Below are 13,713 nucleotides of genomic sequence, written 5' to 3' on the forward strand. Positions count from 1 at the left end.
GATCTTAGGAATGAGGAATTGTTCCCTGGCAGGGTGGGCAGGGGCTGGGGTGGAATTCCCAGAGAGCTGGGGCTGCCCCTGGATCCCTGGCAGTGCCCAAGGCCAGGTTGGACACTGGGGCTTGGAGCAGCCTGGGACAGTGGGAGGTGTTTGTTTGTTAATCTTGAGGTTTTTTACAGCCTTCCCCGTTGAAAGATAAGTGCAGAGTTCCTAAATGGAGACAGCAAGGAAAATTCATACTTCAATACATTTCCTAAAGCATGATTTGCTGAAAAAGGAAAAAAAAAAAGAAAAAAAAAGGAAAAAAAAGGAAAAAAAAAAAGAAAAAAATCTCTTAAAAGCTACCAAAGGAGAAAAAAAGAAAAAAAAAAAAGAAAAAAAATCACTTAAAAGCTACCAAAAAAAAAAAGATTAGCAGAAGAACAAAAAAAAAATATTGCATGCTTATACTATACACAAAAATTATATTTTTTAATTATTGTCATTAAAAACCACTGTTTATTTCATTAGAGATGTTTTATTTTATAGGCCCTAACTCAGGCCTGAAAAAATAGATCTTAACCCTACACTTTTAATGGAGAAGTAACACTGCCAATCAACAAAAATAAATATGTTGTGGCATTTCTACATCTCACATACATGAGTGTAATATGTCGTGTTATTACACTCTGGGAATTGTGGTTTTCCTGCCAGTTTTAGGGAAAACAGAATGTGAATCAGATTGTGCTACCTTGCCTTTCTGTGAGTTACTTTGCATTTCCTTTTCTGCAGAAGCCTTCCCTAGTCTCTTCTTTTGCAATCGATAAAATTGTTTCCTTAAATGATAATAATAAATTAAAATATTTCCTCACTTCTTAAAATGCTTTGTATGTTCAATATTACCACAAGCAGTTCCTGGAGTGCTTGGAGCTGCATTTCATTTTTTATTAAAACTGTACCTGTTCTGTTTAGACCCATTCTAAAATCTGAGTTGTCCCAGAGGAGTCTAAAATACAACCCCACATCTCAGAGCTGTGCAAGTGCTGCCCTGAGGATCTCCAGGGCATCCTGTGCCCTCTCACGTGGGCACCTGGATCTGAATAATTCAGGATGCAAAGCAGGGAATGAGATCCCACAAAGTGGTGGACAGGGAGAAGTTAACACTGCAATTTTTTGCTGTCCAGCTCTCCCTGTGTCAGAACTTCCTGGCCATATATATTCTGTGCTTTGGAGGGGGATATAAAATTTTGGGAGCATATTGAACCCCTCAGACATCCCCAGTTAAGCACCCACACAGAGAAGGAGTGTGCCCCCTCTGCCAGGACATTCCCCAAACATTCTTTGGCTGTAATTGCCCTACATTAAATTCCAAAAGTTAACAGTCTCAGAGCTGGCATTCCTGTGAATACCAGAGAAATGCCATTAGAATGAAATTAAAGGGTTATTTTCAGTGTGCTGCACAGGGATTAGCTACACACTTTTCTTTAACAATAACAGTATTTTTCAAGATAAAACCTGCAGCCCAGCACCACAAAATACAGTTTGGGGGCTTACCTTAAATTAAATAAAGCAAGAAAAGTTTAAATTAAAGCTGTCATTTACCTGGCTGTTGTTGCATGTATAATACAGGTGGTACCAAATTGAGTTTCTCTAAGTACATTAATTCTGTTCCTTCCAGGTACATAAATCTAATGAGACCTTTCGTGCTACACTACAGTCAATCTTTCACCTGAATGTAACATTCCTGTTTCCTGCTATTTATTGCTCCTGGGTCAGGCCAAAAAGATTCACCCTGTAGTATAAATCTGGAGGTTGCATATGCCACACTGGTACTTTGCTGTTTATTGTTCTTTATGTATTCCATCAAATTAGGCATGAGCAATTCTACCACAATGAGTGCAATTCATGCCGTGCATTCAGGGAGAAATTCACTCTGTGGAAATGCTCTCATGAGGCTCTGGGTACTGCTTAAACAACATTTATAAATCCATGGATTTCCCAGTGGTCTTGGAATACACTCACTCACGGGGCTTTGCCGTGCCCATGGGTGGCACTACACAAAGGTAGCTTGGAATAATGACATTTACTGTAGGTAATCCATCTTTTTCAGGCAGGCTGAAGTGGAACACAGAGTCTTATTCAGGCCACAGATAAATTTCTCTTGCCATGAGCAGCATGATGATTTCATTGAAGAAGTATTTTGAAAGTTAACTGCAGTGAAAGCACAGCAGAAGCTTTCCAACATCAGCTTGGCTGATAGAGAAGTTTTAAAGAAATGCCAGAAATAATTAGTTGTCCTTAGGATTTAATCATGTGCAAAATGTTGATTTAAGTGCTACCAGTTGTTGCTTGAAAACCATTTGAGAATGAAATTATCACTTAATACATCTTTTGTGCTGGCTCTTTTGGGAAGTACCATTTTTCTTTGCATGTAACTGCCTGAATTTTCATCAAAGAGCCTCTGTACTCTCCAGGTTCAGAATGTCTGACACACTGGAGGACTTTTCAAGAGTCCAGGGTGAACTTGAGTTTCTTTGCTGGTGTTTTTTTTCTTTTTCTCTTGATGTAAAGTCTCCAAAGGAGTAGATTCTTTGTGCTATACAGGGCAGCAAATTGGAATGGGGAGCCCTTGAGGTGCCTTGTACCATCAGGATGTGTCACAGCTGCTGTGCCCAGGCATGGGCAGGGAGAATTCATCCACCCATGTGGAGCTCTGTATTCCAACAGATCCAGCCTGCTCCCAGGATCCAGGCTGGCAGGCTTTGAGCTGTAGGAAGCATCTCTGCATCATGGTGTGATACTGGTGGATTTAATTAGAGCATTTAAGCAGCTCCACAGAATCACTGAATTGTGGAATTGTGGGGTTTGGAAGGCACCTCTGGAGATCATTCTTGTTGCCAAGGCAGGGTCACCTTGAGCAGGAGACACAGGAACTCATCCAGGTGGGTTTGGAATGTCCCCAGAGAGGGAGACTCCTTGTTCTCCCTGAGCAGCAGTTCCAGAGCTCTGCCACCCACAAGGTAAAGAAATTCTTTACCTTGGCATTCCTGGGGAACCTCAGCTCAGACTAAACAATAAGCCTGGCCCAAAGCCCCCAACAGGCCATGGGGTTGTGTCTCCAGTGATGCCATCATGATTTTTGTTACCTTTTTATCTACTTTTTATATATTCTCAATACCCTTAACATGCATACTTGTAATTCTTTAAAGCTAATATCTTAACATAATCCTAATATTCTACTAAGCCAAAAAACAAGCATCCTAATAACCTCACAATTAAAAACCAAAAAACCTTATGCTGTCTTAAAAAACCAAAGCCCCCTCTAAAACATATCATGTAAAGTAAAATTAAGCCTATATAAAAAAATTAAAATAGAAAAATGTCATTCAATGCTATTCATTTAAGCTTCTCATTAAAACATCTTTGTTAAATATGCTAATTTACAAAATCTGTAAAATTGTATATGCAATCTACGATATATATACATTTCAGCATATTCCACCTTAACAAATTATTACACCACAAAAATCCTTGTTAAATACCAAAATAAAAACCCTTTATCCTTTAACCATATCTAACTCTTAATACTAAAACCAAAGAAAAGGCATCACCAGCAGAGTCAGCCCCTACTGCAGCCCAGGGCAGAGCTGGGAGATGTGTCCTAAGAGGATGATTCTCCTTTTTGGAGCTGCCTGTGTAAAATATTATTAATTTTGGGTAATATTACACTGATTATCTCCGACTGATAATCCATTTTCCCACTGACTGGGTGGTTGGTGGGATTGGCTGCCTACCAAGCTGGAAAAATGGCAAAGTCAGGATGTGTGACTGCTTCAAGAAGCTCCTCTTTGCCCTGAAAATCCACCAGCTTAACACGAGCACTTGCGTGTGTGTGTGGGCATGGTTTGGCTCTGTTCTTGAGGCAAACATGTTGCCAAGGGGAAAAACAAACTCGGCTCACTAATACTACAACTATTTTGGTTTTTTGGAAGCTTTTTGGGTTGGCAGGTGCTAAATAAGAAGCTTTCCAGTCCAGGATAATGGGGTCATTCATAATTATCACTGCTACGTTTGGGATTGACCACTGAATTCCCAGCAACCAAAGGCTTTCAGATGGGCGGTGAAATACAAAAATAATCTTCAAATAATGACATAGGACCCCACAAGAGTTGTGATCACTGTCATTATTTAAGACTATTGCCATCCTTGCTTTTTTATTTCCTGTTTACTGTGTCCAGAGCACTTAGAGCTGATGGTGAGTTTTCTCCTCTGCCCTATCATTAGTGGGTGTTTTATTTTGATCAGGGCAGCATCAGTGGGGTTGTTCTGTATTTAAAGTTTAGGAATAGCTTTTTAACAGAAACAGAAGGTAAGGAAAAGTCCTTAAAAAAAAAAAAATTGGCACCCTCACAGCCCCTTAGTGCTAATCATGAAAATCAGCAGACATTCCACAGACATGGGGGATTATGGTTTTCATACAAGATGTCACTTCTGTTTATGCCTGGCATGCTCTATTTTCCTAACTTTCTATATGATCCCTGCCCACAAAAGAAGGCACGTGTGGTTGGGAAGGGCCCCATCTCCTGGTATTTCATATTTCACAAAACCACAAATACAACAGCCTTAAAAGCTCTTGAAATGAAATACAATTTGAGAAATGTAATCCATTACCATCATAATAGAATTTCTATAAAAATAATAAAAGAAAAACAAGAGAAAATAGGTCCTGAAAGTTATAGGCCAACTGGGAAGTCGTTGTGGCTTTGGCCTAGCTATCACCATGTCAAACCTCAGCCTTGTCCCAGGCAACAATCTAATTGTAAATTATGTATATACAGAACATCATTTCTTAGCTTTGGCTTTTCATGACCCCCTTCCCTGCTTTCCCTTTCTTCACTCCAACCTGACACGTAAGAAATATTGAAGTGTTTGCACTAATGGAGAAATGACAACGTGCAGTCAAACTTAAACCAGCTGTTTCCCCACACTGGGAGCACAAAGAGCAAAGCTGGGAATATTTATAGCTTGACTGGCCTCTAGTGAGCCAGACTCTGACTGCCTGCAATTTGCCACCATGGCCGTGAGGCTGGAAGCAGCTGTGGGTTGCAGGATGGCTGGGGAAAGCTAAGGGGAAGAAAACAAAAAAGAAAATGAAAAGATTGGATTGGCCAAAGTTACTGTTTGATTGGAGATGAGTGGTTGCTGTGTGTACAGCTCAGTGAAAAGCACCTTGTGTTGTGTTTACAGAAAGCCAACAGCTCTGTCACAGGAGAAAGGAGCCAGAGGTGGCTCCAGGTGACATCTCTGAGTGACCCTGGGCCAGCCCCACGTAACCCTGAGCACCCACTGAGCCCAGGGCACCCCAAATAGGGGAGTTTCCCCAGGTGTGGGTGCTCTGTTTGAGGGGGATGCCCCATCCCATGGCCATGGCCTGCTGGGGCTGCTGCACCATGCAAAGCCCAACATGGAGCAGGGCAGTGCCATGACTGAGTGGCCATGGGGGGACTGCACTTCCCTTCTTTTATTTTGTCATCTTAGGACTGCTTTTGACACCTTATAGCAAAGATTAGCAGCCTGTCAACATGGTTTCACACCAGTCTAGGCAGCTTTAGCCAGTGGTGTGTTTCTGAGGGACTTCCCTGCCTTCCACAGACCTGGCAGCTTGTTCCCACCCTGGCCATCCCTTTTCCAATTACTTACTCATCCATTTTTTTACTTTTTTGTGTACAGCTCCCCAGCCCAAGGTCACTGTGTGGGACCAGATATTTTGACCAGTGTGAGTTTTCTGGCATTTTCATGGCTCTGTTGTGCTGGAGTTCTCTGTGGGAAATTCTGCTCTCACAAGAAGTCTTGGAAGGGAATCCAGAGGAGGCTCCAGGATGAGCAGAGGGATGGAGCAGCTCTGCTGGGAGGAAAGGCTGGCACAGCTGGGATTGTTCACCTGCACAGGAGAAGCTTTGGGCTGAGCTCAGGGTGGCCTTGCAGGGCCTGAAGGAGCTGACAAGAAAGATGGAAAGAGAATATTCACAAGGGCCTGGAGGGACAGGACAAGGGAGAATGGCTTCAAACTAACAGAGAGTAGGATTAGATGGGATCTTGGGAATGAGGAATCATTCCCTGGCAGGGTGGGCAGGCTCTGGGATGGAATTCCCAGAGCAGCTGTGGCTGCCCCTGGATCCCTGGCAGTGCCCAAGGCCAGGTTGGACACTGGGGCTGGGAGCAGCCTGGGACAGTGGGAGGTGTCCCTGCCATGGCAGGGGTGGCACTGGATGATCTTCAAGTTCCCTTCCAACCCAACCCATCCTGGGATTCTGTGATTCTCTGAGTGCTGAGGCCTCCAAAACCACCCTGGAAGTGCTTTTCAGAGTCTCAGCACAGGCTCCTTCTCACCTGGCACCATCTAGCTGTCCCCACTGCGCTTCAAAGTAATAAATTTTGGGGAAGTTTCAGGGTTTTTTTCTTCACAGGCCACTTTTTCAGTGACAAACTCCTTCGGGAGGAAGCGCTGACCAAATTCACCACAACCTGAGTGGCTGCAGTGAATGAAGATGAGGCTGAGCAAGCTTTGCACTGCCCTCACTATGAGCTGACCTTGTAGCAGCCTCTGTAATCCAGGCTGTGCTTATTAAACTTGTGAAGACATGTAGATATTTGGAGAATACATTTTTCCTCATTTATTTCACTCTGGAACTCAGAAATATTGAACAGAGTTTATATTACAGGAATGATACACCCTACACATGTAGGGTTTTGCTGATTCCTAATCTGAATTTCTCTGACACCTTGCATTTCAGAAAGCACAACACAGGTGTTTTATGTCACCTGGGGAAAATAGTAGCATAGTGAAAAGGAAAAAATGTGCTTCATACACTATTTATGAATTTACATCTGCTTTCATCAGAGTCAATGACTGGCAAAACTCCAGTCAGCTTTGATAGGAATGGGTGATAAATTTAACTATCAAATCAACTTGATTTTAAGTAAAAAAAAGTAAACCCTGGTTTAAGGCGAGGCTTTCAGGTCTAAGGAGAAAATACTTTCTCAGCAGACATTTATCATCTCAAGACTGGACAAAGTGTTCTTGGGTACCATGACTGTGTGTAGTCTTACCTCTTTTTAATTTTTATTTTTTTTTCCTTTTTTGTAAATTCCAGGTGTAACACAGTATATTTACAAAGGGCAAAAATAACAGGCAGCCGTGAAGGAAAACATCTCTGGTTTCATTTCAGACCTGGAGCTGGGGATGAATCACTGCAGAGCTGCACCCTTCATTCTGGGTACACTTTCCAAAAGCTGCTTTTCCACCCTGCTGCGCTGGTGGTACAGAAATAAAGCAGACTCACAGAAAGTCCTAAAAAAACTCCTTTGTGGACAGTCACTCTCTTGTTCTGGGCACTAGAAACACCATTTTCTAGCGTCTGCTTGCATTTTCAGTTTTGCTTTCTGTGCTGTAGAAGTTTGTTCCAGGCAGCTGAGTTAAGCCCTTGCTCAGTGGTTTAGGGCACTCTCTCAATTTGAAGTACCAGAGTAGTCCTGTTAAATCCCATGGAGTTGATTTCATGCCTGAAATTAAGCGTGGCCTTAGGAGATTTGATGGATGGGGGATTTGCTTGTCCACCCAGTGAGCTAAAGGGACAAAACTCTTGACCATCTGCTTCTGGATTTTAATGAAAAGTTATGACTTATTTATGATCTTCTTCCCCACCCCTGTGTGTTTATATTCAGCTCAAGAAAACCATCTCAGAAGCCCTGTCAGATTGCCAAAAGCTCTGTGCTACTGGATCTTCCACATCATTTACTGCTCAGTGTTTACAAGAGTGTTTTTAATGCACCATTGCTTGTAGAAGTGCTGTGGGCTGCTACTGATGGGATATTTCACTTTGGAGTCCCTTTAGCCCAAGTTTCTTCCCCCAGAAAAAAACCAAAGAAACCCAAAATTAAATAACTGTGCCAGTAAAACTAAAGAATGTTGCTAGCTCTCTGTTTCCTAAAAATACAATGAATAAGCCAAATAGTCTTTGTAACAGAATTGCTTTTGGGAGTTGGGTCCACATCTACACAGGTATAAGGGCAGGTGGCGGAGGATGTTTCCAAATGTCCATGATTTAAAGTGCAGGTTCACTCATGCCTTTATGCCATTTGTATTTGTGGAAGGGAAGCAGAAAAAGGCAACATTTCACTCACAAGGAATCATCACAAAAGCTCTCCTTCAGATTTTATGTCTGAAACAAAAAGCAGCTTTGTTTTGCTCTGTTTGGACAGAAATGGGCTGCATCCCAGGGTTATATTTAGTGGTGTGTGGTAGGAGAGCAGAACTAAACCTGAGAAAATATTGCCCAAGTGCTCTGGTTGTGAGAGGAAGGGCTGAATTCACCACCATGCAGTGGCAGGTGCTGACTGTGTTTTCCCTCGTGGTTGTTTTTCAGTCCTGGGGCTGACAGAGCAGTTGCAGGGCTTTTACACAGGGCAGATTTCATATGGGATGTCTTTAGAGGCATCCTGGAAAAAGTGTGTGAAGCCAACATTTTCCAGGCAACATTGGAGGCCCTCATCCTTCTCCTAAAGATGATGTTGCCAACCATTGAATGATCTCAAAAATAAAAAATATTTTATTTTTTAACTGAAAGTCAGCAGCAGCAGATTTTTTTCCTTAACACAGAAGGGTAAAATTAGTAGAAACACTGCATAGAAAAAATAATGCTATGCTTAATATTTTCTTTTAGTATTTAAGATGTACACTAATTTTTCAGCTTTCCAAGTGTTGGTTCTTTTTTTAAAACACTCATGTGAGAATTATAACTGGATTAGTTCCTGAAGCATGATAGTGCTGAGCAGTCAACACAACTGAGTCATAGGGCTTTGAAGGCCTCCAAGAGAGCTGGAGAGGGACTTTGGAAAGGGCCTGGAGTCACTGTACAGGGGGAAAGGCCTTAAACTGAAGGAGGAAAGAGCTAGGTGGATATTGGGAATGAGGAATTGTTCCCTGAGAGGGTGGGCAGGGGCTGGGATGGAATTCCCAGAGCAGCTGGGGCTGCCCCTGGATCCCTGGCAGTGCCCAAGGCCAGGCTGGACACTGGGGCTTGGAGCACCTGGGACAGTGGGAGGTGTCCCTGCCATGGCAGAGGTGGAGCTGAGTGATTTTTAAATTCCCTTCCCACTCAACCCGTTCTGTAGTTCCATGATTCCATGAATCTATGACTTGCCTCTTGTTTAGCGAGACCACAGCACAATTTCAGGAGTTAAATGGCAGGACTAAAGGAAAGCTTGTTAGTAATGAGGTATTGCTGAAGAAACCAATCCCCAGCTAACACCCTTCTTCCCTTGCCAAACAAACTCTTTACATTTAAAGGTATTCCCCGTGGCCGAGTTCTTTATTTTGATTTTTGTAACAATTTTTCTCCCTCTGATGAAACACGTTGTAGACATTAAATTAAGGGACAAATATGTCTGTGTCTGCCAGAAAGAAAACTGTGATGCAATTAAAATGCCATTAGGGAAGCCCCTGTGGGATGTTAAACCTAAAGACTCCATTCAGAAAGCAAAGCCAAAATTAAAGAGGTGTCTGGTTGCAGATCCTCTGCAGATTTCCCTGTCTTGACTACAGTACCATGGAGACTGAGCTAGTCAGGAGCTGAAAGGTTTTTCCAGTCATGCGTGTGGTATTTTAAATCATGGCTTTGGCAAATGTTCCCTTTTTTTTGTGAGGCTTACGTAGAAATGTGAATACATTGCATGACATGAAGTGCAACTGAGTGTGGAACAACGGTGGCCGTGGAGGTGGGCAGCTCTCCAAGCCTTGGACTGCTTGGACAATGGCAACTAAGAATAGTTTTCCCCCAAAAAAATATGCAATAAGCGCGTTTCTGTGTTTCTCAGTTGTCTGTGAGATGTTTGGAGAGGGAAATGCAGCTCCTTGCAGCCGCCAGGCTGAACAAGGTCATGACCAAGCCTCCATTCCATGTCTGGAATTAAATTATTAGTATTTATAATTTCTGGGTTGATATGAGAGCCTGATCTTTTGGCAATAGAAATAAATCTATGGTCCATTGAACCTGGTTGGTGTTTTTAGACAACTGAAGGAATCTGCAGAGTCACCGGGTGGGAGGTACTGGGCTTTCCAGTTTTCCATTTCATTCCAGGTGATTTTCTTCTGATGATATTAATAAGGACTGGAATAATAATGGAAGCACACCTTTCCTGTCTGCCTAGGAATTCTCCAGATGACTGCAGCGTGGCAAAAGGAGGGAAGATGGTCAGCAGCTCGGACAGTGTTGGGATGAACTATGGAAGCTACATGGAGGAGAAGCACGTTCCACCCCCAAACATGACGACCAACGAGCGAAGAGTCATTGTGCCGGCAGGTCAGACCCTCTGCACCAAACCTGCAAGCTAAAAAATACTGCATTTCCCTCAAGCCCACTAAGATTATTTGAGAGGGTTTGGAGAGAAGTAGTGATGAGGAGGAAAAGAGCAGTAGTTTGTAGGGGTTATTGAGAGAATGAGCTGAGGAGGATCAGGGAGGACACCTCCTCAATCTGTTCTTCCCATTTCAGCAGCAGAATGGGCTGATAAGAGGCACTCCAGATCTTATCTGACTCCTGTAGCTCCTTATTGGAGGATTTCACCCTAAAGTGAGCAAAAGGAAGAAGCACCTCCATTTCTTATCCCTTGGACAAGCTCTTGTGTGGGATAGAGAGAGAAAGGATCCCTGTAGCACAGGTTATCTTTGAAAATACCAAAAAGTAGCTTCTGTCGGATCAAACAGGGCATGAAGAGCCTTTATGTGGGTTATTCTCTGAGTCTGGGCAGCATAAAATATTTAATAAGCAAACTGACAACTCCAGTGCAATGTAAGAGCACAATTGAGAAATTCTTGGTCAGCCTTGGCAGGCTTGGCTGTGGGATTCAACAGTTGATGGGACAAGAAGGCTGCTGCCTTCTTGTCACTTCTGGCTGCCTTGTTTTCCAAACAAACCTGGAATATTCTGCAGAATAATTAGCATGCCTGTTTCCAAGTCACAGCATCCTGGCATCTGTGGGTGTTCCTAAACCACAGGACGGGCACAGGGTAAACTCAACACCTGCAGCCAGGAGGGAATGTTTTGCTGCTGGTTCCTCTCCAGCAGAGAGGTGCTTGTGTGAAATATTTCTGCCTCTGCCATGTTGCTTAATATTATTACAGTTTTTCAGTTGCTTAGACATGCAAGAGTACTGACTGTGGCCAATTTTGCAAGCTGTGATTATTTCAGTTATTTGTCAAGAAAGGTGTGGACAAAGCTGTTGCAGTGTCCTCCTCTGCAATGGTGTTGTCAATTCTGTTCTGGAGACAGGAGAGTGATGCTCTGAATAATAAATGTCCTGCCAACACTGAAATGCAGAACTTTTGAATGTTCCAAAACATTTCTCTCCCTAATGTTTGGCACTTTTTAAAAAAAGACCTTTAGTAATTCTTAGCATGGTTAGCTCAGCATGGGATTTTCTTATTTAGTATATTCCTGGAGGTGTGTTTGAGGTGGGTTTGAATGACTATCAAGGAGCAAGATGGTCACAGTCACAGTCTTGCCATTTTGAAGTCACTTGAAGAAATTAATGGGCAAAAATCAGTTGGTTTTGATTATTGCATAGGCAGTGTGCAGGTCATGTGGTGAAGTTAGAAGTAAAATTCACATTTCCAGCTGTTGTAACTTTCTATTTATCATCATTAAGGGTTGTTTAAAAATTACAGACATAATGAAAATATTTTGGTAAATTTCCTGGTGTTTGGTTGTTTACCTCAGAGCAAAGTGAAGTTCTCAGAGTTCTTTGCTGTAGGTGTGGGCAATCTCATTCAGACCCAAGATTTACCACCAGACTTGCATCCCTCTAGATTCTTGCTTATTTCATACCAGATGGAGGCATTATTTTAAGTGTTTTTTGGTGGAATTCAGGAGGTCTCCACCTCTTTCAGACCAGCCTTAACAGCAGTGAAAATAGAGGCATTGGCCCTGAAGTTAAGCCATAGAAAAGCTATTTAGGCTGCCATTCATGTCCCAGATTTTCATGGGATGAACCTTGGGACCCAGTTGACCTCCACATGCTCCATTCTCAGCCTTGAAGATATCACAAAATCACAGAGTCATTAAGATGATAAGGAATAAAGTCTTGAAGAATTTTTTCCCCTTGGCTTTAATCTTTTCCCTGCAAAAAGTATAAATTCTTTGTGGTATGAGCTGAGGGACCGTTGTGTTGGTTCCTCACTCAAGAACAAGGAAAGATAGAATGGGAGAGAAATAGAGAAAGAGGTGTTTAGAGGGAAAAATTAAAAAAAAAGCTTAAATTAAAATCAAGGATTAATTTAAAAACATTTTGCTAGAAATCTCAGCTGTTTGGGGTTCTTTTCCCCAGATGGTTTTGCCAATACTTCAGGTATTGAGTGCAAAACCACCCAGGTGTAGCAATGTATAACACAGCAGCCTGGGGAAAAAAATGCAGAATATTTTAATATTCTAATATTATTAACTAGAGAGCCACTCTAGTTTGTGAAATAACTGCCTGAATCTGTGAGTGGTTATTTATCCTGTACCCAAGAAAGATTCTTTCAGACATGAGTGGAAATGTCACTTGAATAAAGATGAGGATTGAACAGAGAGTTTTGAAACTTGTTCAGCTCCAGCTTGCAGTGCTGTCAGTGGGCCAGAAGCTCTGTTAAAAAGAGCTAAAAACAATGGCGAAAAAGGCCTAAGAACAATGAGGCAGAGGAGCTGAGTGGGAGAAGGAACTCACTCACAGAATTCACAGAATGACCAGGTTGGGAGAGACCTTCAAGACCATCGAGTCCAGCCCAGCCCCAACCCCTCAACTCAACCCTGGCACCCAGTGCCACATCCAGGCTTTGTTAAACACACCCAGGCATGGGGACTCCACCACCTCCCCGGGCAGCCATTCCAGAACTTTCTCACCCTTTCTGTAAAAAAACTTTTTCCTGATATCCAGCCTATATCTCCCTTGACACAGATTTGTTCCCTTGGCAGGCTTTGTTGTTAGCACTCAGAGCTCTCAGCCCTCCACAGTTGCTCTCCCTTGCACTCAGCACACCAAATTAACTCCTCCAGCAGTCAGTGAAGGGGGGATTATTTTGCATGGATCCAGTGCCTCAGAATTGCCCTTCCCTGCCTGATATTTTGCTGTGTGGCCCTGCAGACCCCACGCTGTGGAGCACTGACCACGTGCGCCAGTGGCTGGAGTGGGCGGTGAAGGAGTACGGGCTGCCGGACGTGGACATCCTGCTCTTCCAGAACATCGACGGCAAGGAGCTCTGCAAAATGACCAAGGATGACTTCCAGAGGCTCACCCCCAGCTACAATGCAGACATCCTCCTGTCACACCTACACTACCTCAGAGAGAGTAAGCCAGCCCTGCGTCGTGCCTGCAGTCAGTCCCAGACTGATCGCTCTGGATAATTGGGTTTTCCAAGTGTCTGTTGCAAATGTTGCTGTTCCTAAGAGCATGACAGGGAGGCCAGCCCAAAGATTCCCATTAATTTCACTCATGTTTATCAAAGAGAAGAATTAGGGACTCTTTCTAGGTATCCATCTCAGAGAAAAATTGAGCTGAAGCATACTGAGCAGGAAGAAAAAAATTGAGTTGAAGCATATTGAGCGGGACGAAAAAATCACATGGGGTTCAGTGCTGATGTTTTTTCTGGTCACATACTCATTTCTTTCCATTTTAACTAAACAAGAGTGCAAACATTGA

At 43.0% G+C, this 13,713-nt stretch overlaps 1 protein-coding gene across 1 annotated transcript in view; it reads left to right on the plus strand.

Moving 5' to 3' along the window:
• The window catches only part of ERG (ETS transcription factor ERG), a 144,965-nt gene that overhangs the window by 115,663 nt on the left and 15,589 nt on the right, over positions 1 to 13,713 (plus strand). The window contains exons 4-5 of the mRNA XM_066571699.1: positions 10,189 to 10,340; positions 13,159 to 13,362. Of these exons, the coding sequence (XP_066427796.1) occupies positions 10,189 to 10,340; positions 13,159 to 13,362 (356 nt within the window). The remainder of the gene's footprint in view (positions 1 to 10,188; positions 10,341 to 13,158; positions 13,363 to 13,713) is intronic.

This window comes from Molothrus aeneus, chromosome 2 (assembly GCF_037042795.1).
Source record: "Molothrus aeneus isolate 106 chromosome 2, BPBGC_Maene_1.0, whole genome shotgun sequence".
Classification (NCBI taxonomy): Eukaryota; Metazoa; Chordata; class Aves; order Passeriformes; family Icteridae; genus Molothrus; species Molothrus aeneus.